This window comes from Canis lupus, chromosome 22, assembly GCF_003254725.2.
Source record: "Canis lupus dingo isolate Sandy chromosome 22, ASM325472v2, whole genome shotgun sequence".
In the NCBI taxonomy this organism is placed as follows: Eukaryota; Metazoa; Chordata; class Mammalia; order Carnivora; family Canidae; genus Canis; species Canis lupus.
The window spans coordinates 60,421,474-60,445,039 of NC_064264.1; the positions used below are offsets into that span (position 1 = coordinate 60,421,474).

At 54.6% G+C, this 23,566-nt stretch overlaps 1 protein-coding gene and 1 long non-coding RNA gene across 9 annotated transcripts in view; both read left to right on the forward strand.

Moving 5' to 3' along the window:
- Positions 1-925: 925 nt before the first annotated feature.
- On the forward strand, positions 926-5,161 carry LOC125753343 (uncharacterized). The gene is made up of 2 exons (XR_007404939.1): positions 926-2,800; positions 3,735-5,161. It is a non-coding gene; the product is annotated as an uncharacterized LOC125753343 (long non-coding RNA).
- Positions 5,162-8,875: 3,714 nt separating this feature from the next.
- The window catches only part of ATP11A (ATPase phospholipid transporting 11A), a 129,001-nt gene continuing 114,310 nt past the window's right edge, over positions 8,876-23,566 (forward strand). For 7 of the 8 annotated variants that reach the window (XM_025441266.3, XM_025441263.3, XM_025441264.3 and 4 more), the window contains exon 1: positions 8,876-9,165. In XM_025441266.3, the coding sequence (XP_025297051.3) occupies positions 9,127-9,165 (39 nt within the window). In that variant the 5' untranslated portion in view covers positions 8,876-9,126. The remainder of the gene's footprint in view (positions 9,166-23,566) is intronic. The other variant, XM_035704544.2, reaches the window with a different exon arrangement.

A 23,566-nucleotide genomic window follows, 5' to 3' on the forward strand; every position in this document is an offset into this window, starting at 1 on the left:
CATGGCTGTCTGCCCCTTCGAGGTCAACAGGAGCATCCCTGCAGCTTCAAATCTGTTAACTTCTGCCTTTCATCCAGTCCCACCCAGGAAAGTCTCCTTTCGACTCACTTCAAGTCAACTGCTTAGAGACCCCGATTACAGCTGCAAAATTCCTTTGCCATTGCAATATGACGTAACAATCAGGAAGAGAGAGCCCAGTATATTGGAGGTGTCCCGGGACTCTGCCACCCGCCGGCAATCCCATAGAAAGGAGCAAATGCCAGAGGTGGGAGCAATCCCTGCCCTGAGAATGGGATGCTTGCCCCCAGGGGAAGAGGAGGGTCTGGGGTATGTTGGGGGGGTGAATGTCAGTAACAGGAGAAAAAGCGCTGCATATGTGGGGTCTGCCACCTTGTGAGAGCCGGGGGATAATTAGAGGGAGAAGTTAGGGTCAGTCAATAGAAAGCAATGCGATCAAAATAATATTTAATTGTTAATATAGCAACCATAAGTTGGGTGAAAGGATCAAATTCTTTATTGTAAAATTCACAAAAGTAAAATTACTCCATAAGTATAACAGATAATAAGGTTTAAAAATAGACCCAAGGCAGCCACTTAAGACTCAGTTGGACCCAAAAGCCACAGTGCCATTAGTGTTCCGTTTATCTGCCATTAGAAAGTTTTGACGGTATTGATCATCGTGCAGCAGACATCAGGACAAGCAGAGGGAACCCCCCACCCAAACGCTCATCTGGTGAACTGAGTGAGGCTCAGGCCATCCTTTCCCCTCACTGGTGTGCCCAGGCAAAGGCACTGCGTGTGGACATCTGAGAGGAGAGGGTGGAAGGGGGGCGAGGGGAGAAGGAGGAGGGAAGAGGAGGGAGGAAGAGGGATGAGGGAGAAGGAGGTGGGAAGAAGTGGGAGGAGGGAGGAAGAGGGAGGGAAAACAGGCTTGTGAGCCTAGGGCGTCTGCTCGCGGGTGATCCAGCAGCACTGAGGGTCCTGGGCTGTGTTCCGTGCACACAGGTGTCCTCACAGCTGCACCTGGCTCTTGTCTGTCCCCACATAGTCTCCAAATCCTCAAGATAAACACAAGAAGTTAATGTTTTTCTTTTTCCATTCCTGTTTTACCTGAAATTCTGAGCAATGGAAATCAGAGCCCACACCGGTAAGCAGGCAGCTTGTTCGGCGTCCCCACAGAGGGAAGAGCAGGTGCCAAATCCGTCGCTGAGATGGTGAAAGGTAGGGCGTGGGGTGACGTTCCGTGGAGACTAACGTGGCACCTGTGGCACCTGGCAGGTAAAGTCGGCCTCAGGCCTCCCTCCACCCGTCTGGGGAATGCTGTCCACCACGCTCATGATCCCTTATTGTCTGGAGCCTGTACCTCCTTTCTTGGTCGGTTTCTTTATTTTGGTGGAATATATTCTCTGATAACTTCCTGGGAATGGTGTGTCGAAAGTGAATGTTTAAAACTATTTAAAAAAAAAACTATTTTTTTTTATCTGAGGTAATACGTGAGGGATGGTTTGGCTGAGTATATAGTCATAGGGAGAAACACTTGTCTTCAAGATTGTTGGGGGCACCTGGGTGGCGCAGTCAGTTGAGCGTCCAACTCTTGGTTTCGGTTCATGTCATGATCTCACGGATGGTGGGATTGAGCCCCGTGTCCAACAGGGCCGAGGAGGCATGCAGCAATGTGTGCTCACACATGAGATTGTGTCAATACACAGAATATTGATCCGACAGGGATGTCATCACACGTGGGGACAGGCAGCGGGGGCGGGGGGTGTTCATAGCAGTGGAAAAGAGGTGAATGTTTGGTCTTCTCTAGGAAGGAATCAATTGATGGTGTCCAAAATTAGAGATGATACATTATAAGCACACTATTTAGAAATATGGAAGCAACAAAGAAGGGAAAAACCAGGGGTTGTAGTGATTCCCTCTGCAGGAGAGGATTTGAAGCTGAGGTGTCTGGTTAATCTTGTAGGGCCAGGTAGTTTTGCTAGATTTTAAAGCCATGCAAATGCATGTCATTGTTTAAAATGAAAATACATTTTTTTTCATACAAGCGGAGTTTTACTGTAACACAGAAAGCAAGCTTTTGATGTACCTTTCAGGTGACACACAGGAAAACCAACCATTCTGCCTTTCCTCTTCCGTTCCCCATTGAATGTTTCTGACCTGCCCATACTTTTCCCACAGAGGACTCTAGGCTCGAGCAGGGTCCGCTTGGGAGCTACTGGTGGAGATTTGAGGACTATACCCTAGAGCTCTGAACCCTGATGCACACTTGACCTTGTTAGGATGTGCTGGTCTGCTCAGGGCAGGAGCTCTTCGCCGGATGTCAGTCCCGAGACGCACATGCCTGGGCTTCTCCCTCACAGGACTGCAGCAAGGACCACCACGGTGGACACTGAGGAGGCCCCGCCAGGCCGAGGGATGGAGGAGAGGCCATCGATGGAGCAGCATGGGGTCGTCATGGTGGGAGAGGGGCAGGGCCGGGCTCCCGCTAGCAGGGCAGCGAGGACCTCAGGGAATGGCGTGGGTGCTGTGGGGTCTCCTGCACAGCGTGTGGCAAGCCGGAACGGATGGAGATCACGCATCCCTTGCAGGGGGCCAGGCCGGGGGGAAGATGATCACTTGCCGAGAGCCCCTAGGACGGGTCCAATGACACAAATTATGAAATTTAGCGACATCTTCTCTGCCCCTAGATGCTGACCTGAGTGCTTGATTGCACCCCTAGGCTGGGGAACCCCCTGGGCGTCACACTGGCATATCTTTTACTTGCCAAAGCAATAGCCTGTCCCATCATCACTGTTGGGTGAGTGAGGATGCCCAGGGAGTGGAGGGCTGGAGAATGAACATCTGCGTTGAGCCCAAGCTCCTTGGCATCCACTTGCTCTGTCCCACCCCACCCCCACGATAGACTCTTCCTCTTTCTGCCTTTGCGTGTGGACTCCTCTAGGCACCTCAGGTGCATGGAATCACACCCCGTTTGTCCTTCAATGTTTAGCTTATTTTACTTAGTATGATGTGTTCAAAACTATGCAATTTATATATATATTTTTTGGTTCTGATTAAAATTAGATCACCTGCAGTTAAAACTGATAAAATATTCCTACAGATGGTGATAGGTAAATGATACTTCAATCTTCCTATTTATGGAAAGGGAGGACAGAAAGCACTTGCCTCATTTTCTAAAATGTGCCCACAAATAGAACGCACAATGAAGTGCTATCATGTGATGTCAAAGTGCCTGGCTGGAGGGAGGTGCAAATGGCTTTGAATAATACTCCGTTCCTAATTATTGTCCAACTCCTATTTCAAACACTGATTTTACTTAGGTTGTTGGAGAGGAGCAGTCTTTCAAAGCTTCTATTCAACTAAATGAGAATAACACATTGCTTTCGTGACTTTATTGGTAATTTGAAGCACCACAGAATTTTTTTTTTCTGAAATAAGCTGGAATTAAAATAATTGATCTCTAGGATCCCTGGGTGGCTCAGCGGTTTAGCGCCTGCCTTTGGCGTAGGGCTCGATCCTGGAGTCCCGGGATCAAATCCTGCGTCGGGCTCCCGGCATGGAGCCTGCTTCTGTTTCTGCCTCTCTCTCTCTCTATGTCTATCATGTATAAATAAAATCTTTTTAAAAAATTGATCTCTTCAGAAAAAAAAAAACAAGGAGAGGCAAAGTAGAAAATAAATAAGGAAAGAGAAAATCATTCTTAGCACATTTTCCTTTTACATATTTTCTAGCTGAAAAATTACTAGGAGGAGGTGGGGGTCTGAGGAGCAGTGTGGTGAGCAGGTGCAGTGTTGGACAAGCAAGCCCTCGGCACGGCAACCCACCACGTGGATAGGGTGAAGCCTTGGCGCCCATGCCCCGAGCAGCTGCCCTGCTGGGGAGGGAAGGACCCGGACGCACCTGCCAGAGCATCCAGGACTCACCCTGGACCTGCGTCTGAACATCTAAAGGAAGAAACTCTAAGAAAAAGGCTCAAAGTGACAGAGGAGGCACCAGGTCAAGGCCAAGCAATCAGAAACATGTGGTCTCTGGGGAGGGGCACAGTGGGAGCCTGGTAGCCACCCTTGCATGGGCAGGAGTCCCAGAGCCTGGTGAGGGTTTTTTGTGGCTGAGCCTGCACCAACACTGACCAGAAGCTTGAATCTTGGTGATTCTTTGCGATCGGTGCTTGCAGTATTCACACAGTCTGGATTCAGAACGATACTGAAATGTAAGGTAGCCCGTTCTTGGATACCTGTGTATGACCTGGTGACCCAACTCTCGGAAGTCACATGGCAGCACCACCCCACGAGCTCCTCCCGGGTGTGGGAGACAATCTGTCAGAACCACATTCCAGGAGAAGTGGATTGACAGGGCTCGAGGAGCTAGCCGACCTCAGGCACATTCGAACCCAGGACCTGGCTTTCCGCAGCAGGCCATCATGCACGAACGATGCAGGTTTTCTCCTCATGTGTGCTCAACATTTGTGCCCTCCCTTTACCCTGCTACGTGAATGCTCAGGGGCTGAAGCAGCAGTGGAGGGCCACCTCATTCTTCCTCCACTTACTGAGCGCCTATTCTGTGTGAGGGACCAGGCTGGACCCTGGGGAGCACGAAGAGATCACTAGTAGAGGACATTTTCCAAGGTTCCACTAAAGCAGGCAGACAGACATGTTTTACTTTTTATTTTCAAGGTTTATTTATTTGAGAGAGCGAGGGTGTGTGTGTGCAGGTGTGATGGGGGCAGAGGGAGATGGAGAGAAGCAGACCCTCCCACTTAGCGCAGAGCCCCATGCAGGCTCGATCTCTCAACCCCGAGATCATGACCTGAGCTGAAATCAAGAGTTGGACGCTGCATGGACTGAGCCCCCAGGTGTCCCCGGCCGACAGACATTTAGGACAGTGGGTCTCGAATGTGCCATATCAGAGAGCATTTAAAAGACATTGATGGGATGCCTGGGTGGCTCAGTGGTTGAGTGCCTGCCTTTGGCCCAGGGTGTGATCCTGGGGACCTGGGATCGAGTCCTGCATCAGGGTCCCTGCGTGGAGCCTGCTTCTCCCTCTGCCTGTGTCTCTGCCTCTCTCTCTCTCTCTGTGTCTCTCACAAATAAATAAATAAAATCTTAAAAAAAAAAGACATTGATGCTGGGACCCCACTCTAGACCAACAGAATCACAGTGTCTGGGCTGGAGGGAGGGGTCCCAGGGGATCTCAGTAAAAAAAAAAAAAAGTCTCCCTGGGTGATTTTAATCAACGACCAGGGCTTATGGACAAATAACTAAGTTATGCTGAGTCGGTGCCCTTGAGAACGCTGGGGGAAGTAGCAACTATGGTCTGAGAGGGAGCTAAGGAAAGTCTAGGGGATGATGGTGGTGATGCTATGACTGTAAGCGGCGATCAGGTTTGTGGCACAAACAGGGGGTGCCGCAGAAGATTCCAGACCAAAGGAATGAGGGAGGCCAGAGGGAGCCTGTGGCTTTCCTCAGTTGGAGAGTTCTAGCATCAATGCCCGAAGACGGCACCCACACCATCCAGGCAGCAGCCTGAGACAGGTGTACAGAACGTCCCAGCAGCTCGGAGGAGCATGGCTGCTCATGGAGGAGGCCAAGACCCCCAATGCACAGTGCCCACTCTTCCTCGCACATGGAAACAACCTAAACTCACAATTCCCTGTTCTATGTCTTCAGTAGTCAGTTCTGGCTCTCAGGTTGGTCACATGAGGTCTCAGTAACAGCAATTGTTTTGAACTGTCTTCACGGGGAGGTTGCACTTTTTGCCCCCCCATTTCCCAAAAGTCTTTTTTTTTTTTTTTTTTTTTTTTTAAGCAGCCTCCATGCCTAGTACAGCCCAATACCCAACTTGAACTCACAACCTGAAATCAAGACCTGAGCCGGGATCAACAGTCAGACATTCAACCCACTGAGCCACTCAGGTGCCCCCAACAAAAGTCTTTTTCACATAAAAGTCAGTGAATGCAAGATCCCAGGTTACTACCCCAGTCCTCTCCAAGTGGAGGAACGGAGAACAGGTGTGCATGAGCCTGTGCACAGGTACGGATGTGTATGCGTTGCCCGCGCATCCAGAGGCAAACCCATAATCTGATTTATGTTCTGGGTTTCACATCCTACCTGCTGCCCTGTCCTCATTCCACAGCACTCCGCCATGGTAAAACAGCCGGTCATCTGTTGGTATTCCACCGTCCTAATGGCTGGTTGGCCAGGACTGTGCACAGGACTTTGCTGGTCCAGTGAGAATTGGAAATTCTGTCCCCCTGGTGTGAATGAAGAAACACACAGGCCCTGGAGGTCTCTCCAGCCATTTCACCTGGGACTTAGCATGACGCTGGCAAAACTTCCCATTGCTGTTGAAGTCTGCGCGGATGATTTCCAAGATGACCACTCACAGGTCTCTCCTCTCTTGGAGCCAGGCCCTCCTCCCAGCAAGATGTGAAATCTCTTCTATCCCTTTCCGTGAATCTGGGTTGGCTTGGAACCCACTTTCCCTGAGAGAATGTGACAGAAGGAGTGTTCCAGGACTTCTGACTCCAGGTTTTAGGGAGCCACACAGTGTCTACTTTGACCCTCTTGGGATCCAGCTGCCACGTTGAGAAGCTGAGGCTAGACCACTCTGTGATGAGAAACTGTATGGAGAGACAGAGATCAGCCTGCTCCCACTTCTCATCCCTCAAGCGGAGACACCAGACATGTGACTGAAACCTCTGAACCTTCCAGGCCCCCTCGAGTCCCCTAAAGAATGCAGGTGCAGGAACAGTCCTAGTCAACACCAGGCGGAGCAGGGGAGCCATTCCACCAAACCAAGGAGTCCCGAGAAAGAAACGTTGTTTAAACTCTCAAGTTTGCAGTGGTTATAGAGAAATAAATAAGGGATTCACAGGGCGAGTTGGATTTTAACAGAGTCCTAATTGATTTGCTTCCGCAAGTTTTAAAGAGGCTGACAGGATTGGTGAATGGCCAATGGTGTCATCAAGCATTCAAGCCTCTTCCCATCTTCTCACGCCGCCATCCCCACTGCAAGGACGTCCCTCAAGCCACACCCCATCACAGACACAAGAAGGCTGCAGGTACCGGACGTCGCATCCAGACACATACTTAGCGGGAAACAAGGAGGCCTTCTTTATGTGCTTTTTTAAGAGTGAAAAAGGGTTTTGTCCCCCATAGCGGGATTCACTGACTTAGACTCATTTTAAAGCAGTCACGGGAAAGAGTGTCTTACAAGAACGAGAGTTCACCCCTCGCCATGCAGAGGGCTGGCCCCTGGACCACGATGAGTTTCTGCCGGTGAGGACAGAGGGCTCGTGTCTGCTACAGTGTGAAACTAGCATCCACAGTTGGCTGAAACAGACCCTCCTGAGACAGGCAGCCTTTGCCCGGCAGCCCTGCCTGACCTCCGCGCGTGCCCACACCCTCTACATGTCACAGTTTGTAAAATTGAAGGCGAGTGAAAATCTGGCTCTAGCCATCAGGGTCTGGCAGGAAGCAGGGGTCTTCCTGGGAGATTTGGGAGATAGTCTGACAAAGGGTCATGGCTCTGGGACCCATCCAGGGGTGCTGTTGCCTGGGGGACAGCAGGAGCAGGAGGCCATGGAGGCCTGGGGTGGTGGTGGTGGTGGTGGTGGCACCTGGCCCAAGCTGACACAGTGGAAGAAGGTCTGTAAGCACCGTCTGCGGAGGGCCACAGGCACTGCAGGCCCCACCCCTGGAAGGGGTGGTGAGGCGGGGAGGCCAGGCTGGAGGGAAGGACATGCCCAGGCTCTCCAGGTCTGCAGCCTTCAGCAGGCTGCTCTGTTGGCGGAGGCCCCCTGAGGATGACCTGCGCAGAGAGATCTGGACGGAATGGGGACAATCAACACGTTAGCTGACCAGAAACTGGAGTGCTTTCCTGAAGGGGGGCGGTTCAGAATAGGGATTGTTTATCGTCGCTATTCCTCTTAAGCCACACTCATTTCTGGTTGTCCACTTCTGGTCCCGAAGGGGGGCCTCAGCCAGCTAGGAGGGCATTCGCACCTTTGCATCCATCCTTCCCAGGGCCCGGCCTGCGCTGCTCACATCTCACAGGTGATGACAGGAGGAGCCGAGGGACAAGTCGGAGCAAGTAGGTGAGCTGGTACGAGGCTGCCCGCGTTGCTGAGAACACGGCTCCTCCCTGGGGCACGCACAGGTTCCCTGGAGTGAGTCGGCGGTGCCGGTGTCGGTGTCGGTGTCGGTGTCGGTGCTGGGGCGCAGGCCCGCCTGGCCCGGAGCTCGCAGCGCCACGCGGTGCCCGGGGACCCGCCCCTGGGCCGGGCGGGAGGGGGCGCCACGCCGGCCGCCCGCTGGGGTCACGGGTTCCAGAGCGGTTCCAGCCCCGGCCCCCGCTGCCGCTGCCGGGAGGGGGAGGGGGACGGGGAGGGCGGCGCGGGCTTCAGCTCAGGCCGCGTTCACCTGCAGCTTCAGCCCGCGCGGGAAACGCGGCGCTCACGGGGCGGCCACCTGGGGCAGGGCGCTGCCCGCTCACCTGCACGGCAGGGGCCGCCCCGGGGGGTCGGGCCTTCCGGACGGAGGCAGGAGGTTCCCGGGGCGCGGGCCGAGGCTTCCGCAGGGCGCGCCCCCCGCCCCGCCGGCCTCCCCGCGCCGGGGGCGAGCTGGGACCCGGCCACGGAGGGCGGGGGCGTGGCCTCGGTGAGGGGCGTGGCCTCGTCGGGGGCGTGGCCTCGTCGGGGGCGTGGCCTAGGCGCGCATGCTCGCTCGCGCTCGTGACGTGCGCGCCGGGGCCGGGCGGCGGGAGGCGGGAGGCGGGAGGCGGGGGCGGGGGCGGGGGCGGGCCGGGCGGGCCGGGGCCGGGGCCGGGGCCGGGGCCGGGGCCGGGGCCGGGTGGGGGAGGAGCCGGGGAGGGGAGGAGCCGGGCTCGGAGCGGCGCAGAGGAGCGGCGGGCCGAGCGGCGGAGCAGAGCGCGCCTGCCCGCTCCCAGCCGGCTCCCAGCGCGCAGCCCGCGCCGCCCCCGGGCCGGGCCCGGCATGAGCGCGGAGGGTCGGCGGCCTCCGGCTGCACCGCCCGGCGCTCCCCGGCCGTGACGGGTCGGGGGATGGGCGCGCGGAGCCGGGCGCGGGGGCGCTGAGCGCGGGCGGCGGGCGCGGCGGGAGGAGCCATGGACTGCAGCCGGGTGCGGACGCTCGTGCGCAGATACGTGAGTACCGCGGCGGGGAGCTGCGCCCGGACGGCCCGCGGGGCTGGGGCTGGGGCTGGGGCTGGACACCCCGGAGTCCGCGCGGCCCTGGGCTGGGCCGGGCCGGGCCGGGCCGGGCCGGGCCGGGCGGGGAGGGCCGGGGAGGCCGGGGAGGGGCGGGTCCGCCCGGGTCCTGCTTCTGCGGGAGGCGCGGCGACTTTGGTGCGCGCTTGCACCGCCCCTGGGGGCTCCGGGAGCGAAGTTGGGCGTCTTTTCTCCCCTGGAAGTGGCCGATCAGCCCAGAGGCCGGCGTCGCGTGCTTCCTCCGGAGTCCGCGCTCGCGGGCGACCTCGGGGCGGCGCGGTCAGAAGAGGCTCGCGGGGAAAGCGGGTCATTCGACATGAGGCGGAGGGGACGCGGCAGGCGGCCCTGGTCCCTGGCACCGGTGCGGAAGGGGGTGTGTGTGCGCAGAAGAGAAACAGAGCCGTCCGGAGGGTGGTGTTTCCTGCCACCGGCTCAACAAAAGGCCCCTTGTTCCCCGGAGGCTGGCGTCCGAGGCCGGCGCAGGTTCGGGGAGCAGCCCGCGGGGAGGATGGAGGGCACCGTTAGGGGGACTTGGGGCCTCTTTCCCGCAGAAGAGTCACCTGGGGCAGACCTTCCCACCAGTGAGCCTCCCCTGACTAACATAGGACACCCTGGCCAGGGTCGGTGCTCCTCGTCCTCCCTGGGAACATGCCGGGCCGCGACCATGGGCCACCTGCAGGCCAGGGGACCGCGTGCCTCTCCCCAGGTGCCTGCTCCCTGGGGTCGCCTGGGGCATGTTGGGCGGCCTCCCGCTGGAGTGCAGGGAACAGGTGGGGCGAGGCATAGCCTAGGGAAGCTCCTGCGACTTGCCCCGAAGCCCTGTTTTGATGAGAGGGTGAATATCAGGTGAACGTTTGTCTCTCCAGTGAGATACGTCCTGGGAAGCCCAGTCGCAGGGACCGCAGGTAGGCAGGTATGTGAGAGAAGTGCTTTGTCCCACAAGGACACTCTGTTCAGGGCTCAGTTTGTCCAGGCCCTGTGGGCCCCTCAGCCATTTCATTTCCTGCCTGTTTCCCTAGAGGGAAACCGGGGAAAGGGTGGACCTAGTGTTTACTTAAAACATGCTCACAGTTTTCCAGTGAATTTCACTTCCTTTCAACTCTTAAGACTTTGTGATAAAAAGAAGGGTTGCGTGGAGAAGGGGGCCTGCTGTCTGCCCCAAGGAGAGATGGAGAGCGAGTCGACGGTGTCCTCTGACTCGGAGGAGGCCGCTGCCCGGTGGGCCTGACCTCCCTCCCTCCCGTTCGTCCCAGGTGGGGGCAGACGCATGGCCTTTCCTCCAGGCCCTCAGCTGGATTGCGTCCTATCCATTTATATAAACTTCCTGTAGTTTACATGTCGAAATTCCCTTTTGCTGTGTTATTATGCTTATGAAATGATAATTTCTCTCAAACCTAAGTGGTCACTCTTCCTTCAAGAACTTTCTGGGATGTGCATTATTTGGTAATGTCCCTGGAATGCAGCTTTGGGATACTGTTATTTCTATTTTCTCATTCCACATCTTTTTTTTTTTTTTTTTTTCAGTTTGATCAGTTAGTTGTATCACTGTATTCACATACAAGGCCATTCATTTCTATGATATTAAACTCTTGTTGATGCTGTTGGACTAACTGGAGATTTTCCAGAAACAGAATCTGTCAGGATCAGTCATGATGTAGGACCAAATTATATTTTATTTTGCTAGAGGACGAGCCTGCGATTGAATCCTCATATCCTTGTGGTTTTGTTATGTGACTTATTTTGTAAGAGTGAATAAGAGCTTATCCCACGTTCTCTTCCAGCCTTCCCATGGTCAGAATTTCTAGGAAAGACAACTTTTCAGCTCCTTCTGAGGTGTGAGAGTTGCCAAAAGGTAAAGAAGTCCTTAGAAAATGTTGCTGCAGATATTTTATTCTGGCAAATTCTGGAGAGAGAGAGAGGGAGAGCGAGAGCATGAACAGGCATGTGAAGGGGAGAAATCTGTCCTGGGTTCCGCTGTGTTCCAGAGCCCAAGTTAGTGGTGTGTGGATGGGCGTGAGCCACATAAGGGTGGTTTGTGTTTACGGATGGCACAGCGCTTGCCTACTATGAAATGGCTCATGGATCACGGGGTAGTTTGGCCTATTGCAAACGTTTTTGTATCTAACGAAGTTGGTGGAGGGTTGGCGTTATCTTCTCCTTCGATATGCGAGGTTCTGGAAGAAACCTGTGTACCTTCATGGGTCACCGCGGATGCCCAGGCGCCTGCCCACCTGCGAAGCTGTGTAACCTTGGTGGTCTGCGCCTCAGTCATCCGCTCCGAGAGGAGTCGAGGCGCTCGTCTCCTGCGGCTGCTGAGAGGATCGCATGAGTGATACGGGCCTGGAGCTGGGAACCGTGCCTGGTGCTCAGGAAACGCTCAGGACGTTTATCACCGCTGGCTGGTGACGTAATTCAGTGCCCCGGTGGGGCGGCCGGGGGAGACCAGTACGCAGCCCGGCACGCGAGCCCCAGCCCTGGCTCCCAGGCAGCAGGCCACCACACGGGCCACGGGCCACAGCGTGCTCGTGGGTAAGCGTCCCAGGGCGGGATAAGCTTCCTCCCCTGCCCTCCCCGTCTCTCACGTGGGACGCTCGCCCGGCCGCCCCATCGCCCATCGCCCATCGCCCATCGCCCAGCAGCTTAGTCTGCTGCGCCTGTGATTTGTGTCCGGCCGCTCACCTGGGGCGTCCTTCCCCAGGTCTGCGCGGGGCGGTTCCATCTCCGTTTGTTTCCCACAGTTTGCTTCCTGGGATGTTTCTTCATTTTAAGAGGGTGAACTTCTGGAAACTGGAGGTTTTCCTTGCTGAGAATAGACACTGTTTCTAGAAAGTGAGGGAAAAGCAAATGTGTTTGGTCCCTGGGGAACATTACACACGCTGTATTTGAGTGCTTTGCACCTACGCACTACGCAGAGCTCCCCCCAACGCCAGGCCTGTGTGCGCCCGCGTGTCTGCGTGCACCTGAATAGTGGCCCGTCCTAAAGGGCACACGTGCTTTCCGCTCACGTGCGGGTCTCTGTGTAACAACGTAAAATGCTGTAGGATTTGGCCTTGCCCGTCCCAGCCCAGTGCTAGACGGCTGTGACCGCCACGGCCTGTGGAGACTTGGGACAGGTGAGCCTGATGGAGGGTGTGCTGTGCGGCGGGGCTGCGGGCCCTTGTCTTGAGGTGTGCGCCCGGGCCTGCCAGCCCTGCTCCTGGCCGCGCGGCTGCTGTGTCTCTGATCTGCTCGGTCTCTAATTTAACCTTTATTGTCTCAAATCCCATAGAACCTCCGCCGCGCGTGAGGGATGAGTGATGCTGAGAGGCCTTGAGTCTATGCCGCAGGGTAAATTTAATAACAGTGGGGAAAAGGAGTTTACGTTATGGGTTTTGCTACAGTCAGTTAAACGTCTAGGGATGAGAACAGTGTCTGTGTTTACAGTTGCTGAAAACTGCGTTGAATCCACTGATAAACATACCTCGTGGCTCAACGACACGGGAAGTCCTGTATTTACAGATCTAAATACAAATTGTTCCTTGGTGCTTGGACCATATGTTCCAACAGAAACAGGACTGATAAAAAGACAGTTGGATCCCTAAGTCCCAGACTTATAAATGCTTTTCTAACCAATTTAAGTGTAGGCAAAAATGCTATTTATTTGCAACGAAAATCAGTGGAAGGCAATTTATACAGCATTAGAGATTCAGCAGGATTGAGGGAGGATTGTGTGTGCGTTCGCTGGGAGGCTGGCACCTCAGAGACACAAAGTCGTAGATCCCGGAGGTCAGAAGTCGGACCCTGCCTCCCTCTCTGCGCGTCCTGGGCACACTGGCTCGCATCCCCGACTTCTCACTGGAGCCTGAAGTGGTGGGGGTACCTCCCTGCGCAGAGCCCTAGGTGATGGGGGCACCTCCCTGTGTGGAGCTTGCATATCCTGCTGGGAATGTGGACCTCTCACGACAGCTTACAACCCTGGGTTTCTCAGCCCTTCAGACCCTCCCCTTCACAAGGAGTGTTGAGACCTTGCCTGTGCTTCGTGGAGGTCTGGTGCTTCACCAGACAGGACGCCCCCTCTTCCAGGCAGCCCTCCAGCCCTGCCTGGTCTGCTCTCGTCTCCTTTCTCCTGGATCATCTGTGTCCCTCATTGTCCCTGTCGCAGTGGCCAGGTCTTCAGATCACTCATTCTTAAACTGCAGACTTCCTGCGTCCATATGCCCTTCCTGCCTCCGCTTCTCCATTTCCATCACTGCTGAACTTTGGTATTGAACTGACGTGTCCTGCCATCCTCCTGTAGCCTCCTCGCTTTCCAGTGGGCTCATCACCATCCCCATCACCTTGGAGGCCTTTGGTGTCCTTCAGACCCTCCCAGCACACACTGCTGGGAACCCTGTGTGCTCACTTAACCCTCTCTGAGCCATGCACACCCAAGCCCTGTCCTGGGGGCACTAACTGTTTGGGGGTGGGGAACAGAGAGTGAAGCACAGGAGTGGATGTGAGGGCAGAGCTGGGCTCAGGAGCTGTGTCCCAGGCAGAGATGGCTGCTGTGTCGCCTGCTGCTGGCCCTTCTCAGGTCAGCCCAAGGTTCCATGCCAACGCACCCTCTCCTCTGTGCACACCCCTGCCCGGGGGACCCACACACACTCTGTCCGTGTCCATTGGCCCCGCATCTCTCCCTGCATCTCGGCTGCCCCAGTGCATGCCTGGACCAGGTCCTGGGCACGGTTGTCCCTCTGGAAACGTCTGCTGTGCCGGTGATTCATCCTTAGATCAGGGCAGCTGATAGGTGTGTGGTGGAGGTCGGGCCCGGATGCTCCAGAAGGAAGCCTCACGGTGCTTTCAAGGATCTTGACTGATTCATGACAGACTCTTGAAACACGTTTAGCATGACTTCAAACTTTTGGACTCTCTTTCCTTGATACATTCACAGCATTGTAAAAAGGTGGCAGTGGGCAGGCATCCAGCCACCCCCTCTCTCAGTAGGCACTACGGCAGGGGATGTTGGGTCCTTGGGGCCACAGCTCGTGGTTCCCACACCCCTGATGGTCGGCCCATCTGGCTTGGTGGCTTCCACATGAAACATCTTCCTGTGCCCCGGCCCAGCACTCCCCATGGATGGTGGCGGTCCTGTGGTTGCTGGCTCCCGGGGTTGGCGTCCCTTCTTGTCTCTGTGGGCTGGACCATGGGCCTGGGAGGAGGGACCTGCCACAGTGCCCTCTCCAGGAGCTGGACGGAGATGGGCTCCTACCTGTTCCCTGGTGGGGGAACAGTGTGCAGAACTTTTTGCATAAATAGTTTTTGTTTTCTGGGAAAAATAATTGGGTTTCTTGATTTTTGTTAGATTCTTGAAGGAGCGTGTGCTCTAGTTAAGGTTGAGAGAACCCTTGTCTCAGGACACAGGAAGTTAGTCCACTCAAAGGCTTCAAAGGTGTTTGAATTTTTTGCCAATATTTAAATGCGTGTGAATGTACATAAATATCCACATTTCCAGTGATGGTGTGGTCTGGCAGTGCCCGCCAGATCGCTTCCCCCGACCACAACCGCAGAGTGAGTGACCCCTCACTGGGGGCTGCACATTGTCCTGTGGCCCATCTGTAACCACAGGAGTGAGCCGGCTCTTCTGGTTTGACCGGATCCTTGGCCTCTCTAGAGCTCCTGCTGTTCTTCGGGTTGCAAGGCCAGGCCTCGAGGGCGTTGTGCAGCTGTCCCTGGGCCTCCTGCCCCACTCACAGCCCCAGGCCTGGTGGCCCCTGGTTCACACCTGGAGGGAGGTCCCTACAGGATGCCTGATTGTAGCACCCAGGCTGGCCTGCCAGGCGGAGGAGGTTCAGCACATAGGTGGACAGTCAGCAGGGATTTTGGTTTCCTCCATCAGCTTCTACCCGTGTCACCTGGGCTGGGGCCAGACCCAAGCGTATGGCCCTGTGGGGGCGTCGTCAAGACTGGCCTCTCCAGACGGCCCTTGAAGTGCAGTGGGAAGGCGCTCGTTTCCTGTGAAGGGACGAGAAGGTATCTGGCTCAGAAGGGTACTGCACATAAGATCGTGTCCCTGGATTTGGAAGACGAGACAGGAACTTCAAGAGAAGGTTTGTTACTTGTGAAGAAGAGTCTTTGGCCAAAAACCAGTAAATGATGCATTCCTTGGGAACGAGGAGAAGGTGCAGCTGGGAGAGCTGGCATCTCTGCCCTTAACCTGGGTGTCTTCCCCTGTCCCCGGAAGGGGATAGTGAGCAGGGCTGCTGAGAGACAGACGGAGCGCAGGGGGTGGGGGCAGGGGGGAGGAGACAGAGACAGAGAGGGGGCAGAGAGAGACAGAGGGACAGAGAGAGAGAGGCAGGATGGTGGGAGGGTGTCGTCCCTGCAGCAGTTGGGACGTCTTGCTGCCCCTTGCATAGGAACAGTCCCTACAGCTCTGGGAAGGTGCGCTCTGTCCATATACAGGATCCCGTGTGCCATGGTCTGCGTCCTGTGAAGGGTTGGGCCCGTTCCTGCCATGTCCTGGGATGATGGTGAGGACCATCCCTCCGTGCTCACACTTCACTGGGGGATGGTTTCACCAAAATGCCTTGACCTCTTTTATTCTGTTGGTAAATTTGCCCCCAAGTGCACCTGCTTGGACCTGCTTTCCCATCCCGCAGATAAGACTTTGGGAAGACGGCCGGGCGAGCAGCTGCGTGCCCAGGGCTGTGCCCTTTGCAGGAGGATGTGGGGGCAGAAGTCTGTGCAGTAGAGTGAACTCGAGAGCAAGTGTGTTCAGGTGCCCTGAGGTGTACTGTCTGGGGAAGCTGCTTTGACTCCTCCCTGGTTCTTCCTCCCGTTGTTCCAGGGCCTTGCACTTCCATGTTCAAGAAGCACAGAAACTGAATTTTGTGGGTGATGAGTGTTGACATAGGTCTGTGCTCATTTTTAGCATTATGGAGAATTAGTACCTGGGTGATACTTTGGTCGTGTTTGGTGTGTTATAGGAGAGCCCTGCTCAATTTGATTCAGAGATGAGAAGTTCTGGAATACCAGAAAGTGTACCAGGTGTGCCTGGCGCTGGGAAGCAGTGAGAATTATGGAGCCAGGGAAGGAGGGGCCCAGGTGGCATCTGGTGTGAAGCCAGGTGGTTGGCAGTTCACTTTTGCCCTGGAGGGTACATGTTTTCCCACCCCAGGGAGATGGAGCAGAACCAGCCCATCTCATCCCTGACATGCCCTGTGCAGCCCCCGCATCAGGCTCAGGCTGAAGGCCCCTTCTCCTTACAATGGCATGTGCTTTTGGAGCCCGTCCTGTTTCAGCACCCTTCCTGAGCTGCTCTTGGGAAATGAGGGTCAGTGGGGGGGCTGGTGACATGGCTCCTGGTTATCAGGCTGGTAATAAGGAGCACTGTGTGCCTGAGAAGATGCAAGAACATGCCTCCCTTTGTACTGAGGGCTCCGAATTCTTCATGTACATGTGTGTTTGGCCAAGGGCCATGAGGGATCCTGTGCCCTTCCAGGCTGTTCCTCATTGGCGCTCTTACCTGGGACCTTGCTCACCCTCCCAGGTCAGCATGGGTAAGTGGAGAGGGAGCGAGTGGGCCACGGGTGTGGGCAGACCTTGGGCATGGGCCCCGGGTGCGGCTGCAGGGCTTCCACCAAGAGCCCGGTGCTGTGTGTGGATTTGGTGCCATTAAGTTTTTCAGTGGACTTCTTCGTCTTCTTTTCCTGCGTCTTATTAGGTAAGGTTAGCAGCCAGCAAGTTTCTGGAATGATAGTCCTGTTGACACACAGGCTTGATTATTAGGGAAATAGATGCTAAGTGTGTGGCACGGGAGGATTCGTTTGCATGAAGTGCTGATGTACTGTTTAGTCTCAGGTGTTGGTTTTAAGTGCTTGCATCGAGGACACAAAGGGAAACGGGTACCGCATGAATGTCTCAGGCAGCTCAGGCCGTGGTAACAAAAGAGCCCAGGCCAGGTGGTCTAGACAACGACAGTCTGAGATCAAGGAGCTGGCTTTGGGCTTCTGGTGAGGGCCTTGTCCTGGCCATCAGGCGGCCGCCTTCTCACCGTGTCCCCTGCTATGTCCTTATGCGGCCTGTGCTCACGTGCTCAGGGGGAGGGGTGGAGAGAGAGAGAACACAGGTGACCCGTCTCCAGATATGCTTGTGCTGGTGGGTAGGGCCTGGTGCACAAGTTTGGGAGAGACACTGTCTGGTCCATGGTGGTACATGATGAAAGCTGGTGCTGTCAAGGTTGTAAATGTTCAAACAAACGGGAATGTCAGAGAGAGGACTTTGAAGGAGCACACTGAGTTTGCTTACTGTTCTACCAAGAATATAGGAATGAGTGTTCCACAAAATGTGCAAAGATAAAATAAATATTTAGTGGGAATGGGTTATTTCTTTAAAATTGTGGAACACATTTCGGTGACTGGGCTGTTAGTAGATACGATTTCCATCATTGGTTCGATCTGAAATGGTGGGTATTTATGTTTTTCTTTCCGCTGCGGCTGCAGGAGGCTGGCAGGAGAGTGGCGGTTCGTATTAAGACAAGGCTCCGAGGTATTGTTTCGGGTTTGTATCATAATCCAAATACACAGCGTCTGGCTTGTGGACCCAACAGATGTCCCGGTATTCAGCACATAACTGGATTGGATGAGTCTGCTCTGGCTGGCATGTTGTGATCTGGTGCCTCCGGTCAGTGGAGTGGCATGTTGGGGACTTCCCTTTGGGTGGCCTCTGGACAGTGGGACGCTGCACCTTCAGCGGTTTTGCAAAGTGAGTATGAGAAATTGAGCTTGTTCTCCTGGTTGGCATAGCAGGCACGCGTGATCATGCCTGCAGCCGCCGACAGGGACGGAACCCAGCTGTGCCAGGTCAGCGTGCAGGTACACACACCTGTGGCCTCGCAGGCTCTGTAGACGGGCCCAGTTCCCGACCCCACTGCCGTCTCATTCTGCAGTAGGTACTTCACAGTCCCAGCCTGGTCATCCCTCATCCCCTGTTTGCCTACATGGGTTCAAGCATGAAGCAAAAATGTTCAGGCATCATTTATCTTTGGATCGGGAGTGAGGGTGCGTGCCTCTGATGATTTTTGCGAGCGCTCCGGAGGCTTTTTCCTTGGCTTTGCCGACAGTGGGGCTGAGCGGTCCCGGAGTTATAGAGAAGTGGTTTGTACAAGCCTGTGACACTGTGGAAAGCTGGGGCCCAGAGGACTTCTCCACCGACAGCTGAGCCGTTCTGTGCAGTGAGGATCCAGAAGCTCTCAGGTTCATATTCTGGGAAACGAGTGTGTGGTCTGTGAGGGGGCCAAGGCCCTGCTGTGTACATGCTCCCAGCTTGGGCGGTCTGAGCGCCCTCCTTCCTCCTGGACGGGCCTGCTGGCTGCCTGAGCAGGAGGTGGCCGCCTAACGCGGGTTACATAATCTTCCTCCTTCAGAGAAAAGAGGATTTCCTCCAGCCTATTTTCAGCAGAGGATTAGGGACAGTGAAGTTCTGCCATTAGGATGTCCTCTTGATTTTCGTGTGATTTTTCAAGATCTCAGAAATTTGCCCACTAAAATCCACATTTTAAAATTGTGGAATTAATTTAAGATTATTACATGGAATAAAATTATGGCATGGTCACTGGTATGGAGACATGTGACTTGAGGGTGAGTCACAGCTAGTTTTGCAAAATGCCTGACAGCTGTACGCGTATGGGGTGACTTCAGTGACCCTTTTCTCTAGAAATGTGTGGTAGTAGTTTTGATTCAGAAAAACATAGATGAGCCGTGAAAAGATGGGAGAACCTTGCGGTGCACACACGCCTCTTTCCCTAGTAATGTCCAATTTTGGTGCCAGCCCGGGGTGGCATGCCTGTGACGAAGGCTGTGGTGTGCTGGTTGTGTCCCTGTCTCATCCTTGTTCCTGGTGTCCCCCCCACATCCCCTGCTCACTCGCTTTTTCTCTGACGTCAAGAGGGAGTAAGACAGGTGAGCTTGCAGCATTGGACGATACACAGGGGAGTGGGGGTGGGCAACGCATTAAAGTTCTTATGAAGAAAAGTTTGTGGTGCACTTAGCCCATCTGAGGTGCTCAACAGCGTGTTTATCAGATACGGTGGAGAGCCAGGTGTGCAGACCTTTGGATGTCCTGGAGACTGTTTTCGTGGCGGGCGGTGGACACTGCATAAGCACGCGGCCAGCGGGGTGATGGGAGGGCTGTAGAGGCAAGTGAGCCCTGGCGGGAGGATGGGGATGGGACGGCCATCCCAAGTGGTGCCTGGAGCCCTGGGCTGCCAAGGCAGATGGAGGCCAGCCAATATCTGTAGGAGGAGCACCTGCCATCGCTCAGGTCTCATTGCCTGAAATATGTAATACATTATGTGTGCTCCATTTGATGAAGTTTTACATCTTTTAAAACATAATGTGGCTACATGAGGAACATGTTAAGTGGTAAATGGATGATTTTTAACATTGTAAAGATGTATTGATCTATTGAATGAATACACAATAGGTTGGTTTATGGGCAGTTTTTTTCATTGTGGTAAAACATATGTAGCATGAAATTGACCATTTTCACCCCTTTTGGGTGTGTAATTCCAGGGCATTCAGCACATTCACACTGCACGCCACTGTCTCCACCGTCCACCTCCAGAACCTTCTTGTCATCCTGAACAGAGACTGAATGATGGGCAATTTCACTAGTTGGTCTTATGTGTGATACTATCTTGCTATCTTGAAAACACATTTTTCTAATTGATGAAAAGACCTCCATGGAGTCACGAAGAGCCTTCTTGAAAGTTAAGGGCTAATTAACTTTTAGTGTAAGATGGATCCATGTAGGAGGTTGTGGGTTTTTTTGCATAACGTGCAAGGGTAACTTTCTTTTTTTTTTCTTTTTTAAAGATTTTACCTACTTATTCTTGAGAGACAGACACACACACACAGAAAGAGAGAGAGAGGCAGAGACACAGGCAGAGGGAGGAGCAGGCTCCATGCAGGGAGCCAGACACGGGACTCAATCCCGGGTCTCCCGGATTACGCCCCGGGCCAAAGGTGGGTGCTAAACCGCTGAGCCACCCGGGCTGCCCCACGGGTAACTTTCTGTAGAAGTTGAGACCCTGCCCGAGAGCGGCCCATGGAGGTCTGGAGGCTCTGGCCGCACCACCCCAGGAACGGCCCTTCTGGAGACGGGAGTTCCTAAGCTCAAGCCCCACGGTGGCGTGCTCATCGCATGCCACTCATCACACACACCAGGGGAACCATGTGGAGCCACACGGCTGCTTCCTACGAGTACTTGTGGGAGGTGGGGATCGAAGGATTTCATGGACATTTCCCTTCAGAAGCTCCATTCTGCTCACTCGTTCGAATACGTTGTCCACTTTCACTTAATCTATGACATCATGTTCCTTTGCTACCTAACAAATTATTAAGAAGTAGATGAGTTAACTCTAATAAAAGTGCATCTTCTCTACGGTGGTTGATTCTGCACAAAGCAATGTCCTGTTATTTCTACCAAAGGTGATAGGAGATTTTTTTTTTGTTCTTAAATTGGAATAATTCTTTGATTTCATAAATGGCTCTCTTGCTCTTTAGAGAACAGCATGATTCCAAAAGCAGCAGATCCTTCTTTTCATACCTGGTTTATTAACAAGAAACGTAGCTGTAAAACTGAGTAATTATACCTGATTTGTCTCATTAAAATCCGTGCTGTGTGGTGAGTTGGCCAGGTGCCCTATTTGGTAGGTGATCTTCAGAGTTGACAGAAGAGTGAGAAGTAAACATAAAGAGAGAATTCATGACTTTTCCTTTGCACGCTCCCACCTCAGTTCATTAAAAATTGGGTTGGGGAATCCCTGGGTGGTTCAGCAGTTTAGTGCCTGCCTGCGGCCCAGGGCATGGTCCTGTAGTCCCGGGATTGAGTCCTGCATCAGGCTCCCTGCATGGAGCCTGCATCTCCCTCTGCCTGTGTCTCTGCCTCTCTCTCTCTCTGTGTCTCTCATGAATAAATAAATAAAATCTTTTTAAAAAAATTGGGTTGACATTGTTTGTTTTTTTTTATCAGTTTGCTGCCCTTTCATCTTCACAGATAAAATCTGGAGGAGGGCATCTTGTGCTCCTTCCCCAAGTGTGGCCTGTGCACCTAAGGACTGGCTCGTGGCACAGAGCTGGCCTGTCCCTACCCTGCCATGGACAGGCTGTGCACCTGGTCTCTTTCTCCCCTCCTGCCTGTGTGGTGAGTTCATCCAGGCCAGGGTTCCTGGGTTCCATGGGAATCCAGGATGCTGAGTATCTGATTGCACCAGGCTCCAGGGCAGGCCCTTAGAGAGGTCCAGGGTACCAGTCCTTAGGTGTCCCTGGAGGCTCTGCACAGGTGCTCCTGTCACCAGGGTGTCCACACTGTACCCCGGGGCCCTGCCCTCCCATCCCTGGGGGTGGGGGGGTCTGCATTGCACTGAAACTGGGATATGCCTGGGGCTGGCCCGTGTGTTCTTGCTCAGTGCCGGTATGTTTGTCATATGGGCCAAGGGCTGAAATCTGCCAGTGACAGTTTGGCCAGTTTTCGGGACTGTGTCTTTGTGGGCATGTAGGATGTGACCTGGAAATTCAGTCTCTAGTCTCCTGGGACCCTCTGGAAAGGCAGCTTCTCAAAAAGATTTTGAATTGTATCTAAGAGGCCGCGAGGTGGCCTCTGACCCTGTAAACTCCGGAAGTCAGTGCACTGTAAGCAGGTGTGCCTCATGGCTGCAGTCTTCTTGAGGTCCTGCGTCTGGTGGGGGCATGTGGCCTCCCTGGGCCTGTGGCTCCATGGGTGGGAGCGCCAGATGATCAGTAGCAGGCGAAGTGAAGACAGGTTGCTCACAGGTGGCAGCTCGACAAGTGGGGAGGAAGACCAGTGTTCCATCATTCGGCAAATACGGAACAGAACAAAACCTGTGTTATGAACTGTGATGGGATGAATCACAGACCTGCTCTCCCTGCTGCCCCTGTGGCTCCCTGAAAGGGACAGGGATGCATTTCCTCCTGCTGCTCTGGTGCCTGTCTTCCTGGTAGTGATTCCAGCTTCTCAGTGGTGGGTGCAGGGGCTGGGGCTGGGTAAGGGCAGCGGGGGGGGGGGGGGGGGGGGGCACGTAGGCAGGTGTGCTGGGGTCGGAGGTCACTTGTGTAGGGGAAATTGGGAGGGGCCTCAGCATAGTTTGCATTTGGGGAAAGGAGAAGGGACCCGACAGGTGACCAGTCCCTGTGTGCCAGCCACATGGGCCTGTGAGCACAGACTCAGGCAGCATAGGATAACAGGGGTTCCTGCCTGGTGCCCTTTCCCTCCCAGAGCCTGGGCCCTGCTCCTGGCGTTGGCTGCCACAGGTGGTGGGAGGCCAGGAGGGGGTGACCTGGCGACCCCAGCCCCCTTTATCCTGCTGCAGGTGCAGCTTGCTCCAGGCACCAGGCGGGAGGGCAGGTTTATGGCAGCCTCATTCCTTTTCCAATTATGTCGTAAAGTAGTAGTCACTGTAAAAGTGGTTTCAAAAGTGACTTAGGTAGGGAGAAAGTGTCCTGAGTTATATGTTCAAAATAAAATGTCAGAGGGCAGGATGCCGAGTTAGGTGAAATTTCAGCCCTGCCCATGAGACAAAGGACAGACAAGGAAAAACCTTCCTGAACCTGCTGCATGCCGCGTCCAGGTCCTGCTCCTGGGTTTATAGGTTTTGCTTTCGGTTTTGAAGTCCTGGCTTTTCTGAATTCCAGACTCTTGAGTTTGTAGAGAATGGTGTCTGCAGGCAGGAAGTGGGAAGGCAGGGTGCCCACAGGCATGAGGGTGGATTGAACCTCTGGGTCGATGGGGGCGTACAGGGAGGCAGCCAGCATCCCTCCCACCCTGCCCACTTTCTTAGTGTCCCTGGAGCCACCCTGCCCATGGAGCAGCGGTGAATGAAGAAGATGGAGGGGACCGTCCAGCCCCGAGGTTCCTCGCCCCAGCCCGGGGTGGGGGCTGCGTGCATGGCTGCGTCCCAAGATGCTGGTGCCATGAAGATGCAAGACCTGCTGGGGAGTTGAAGAACCCAAATGAGAGCTGTCACGAGCCTCTTGTCCACATTTGTTTCTAAGTCTCTCCCCATTCTTCTTCCTACCCTTAAAGCTACCCTGTCTGAGAGCATACTGCATCTCCTTTCTGCTTCCCATAAAACCTGGCCAGTAGCTCCTCGCGAGCACACAGGGTGGCATCCCCCCAGCTAAACAGCAACCTAATTAAGTCTCCCCTGTTCCCCCCACCGATGGATGAACTGCTCCATCCATGGTTGGGCCTACCTGGGGATGGGCGTGAGGGCTGGCTTCCTGCAGCCCCCCTGGGCCTACATGGTGTCCTTTACACCCTCATGGAGAGAGGGTGGCAGAATGTGTAGCCCCAGGTCCCA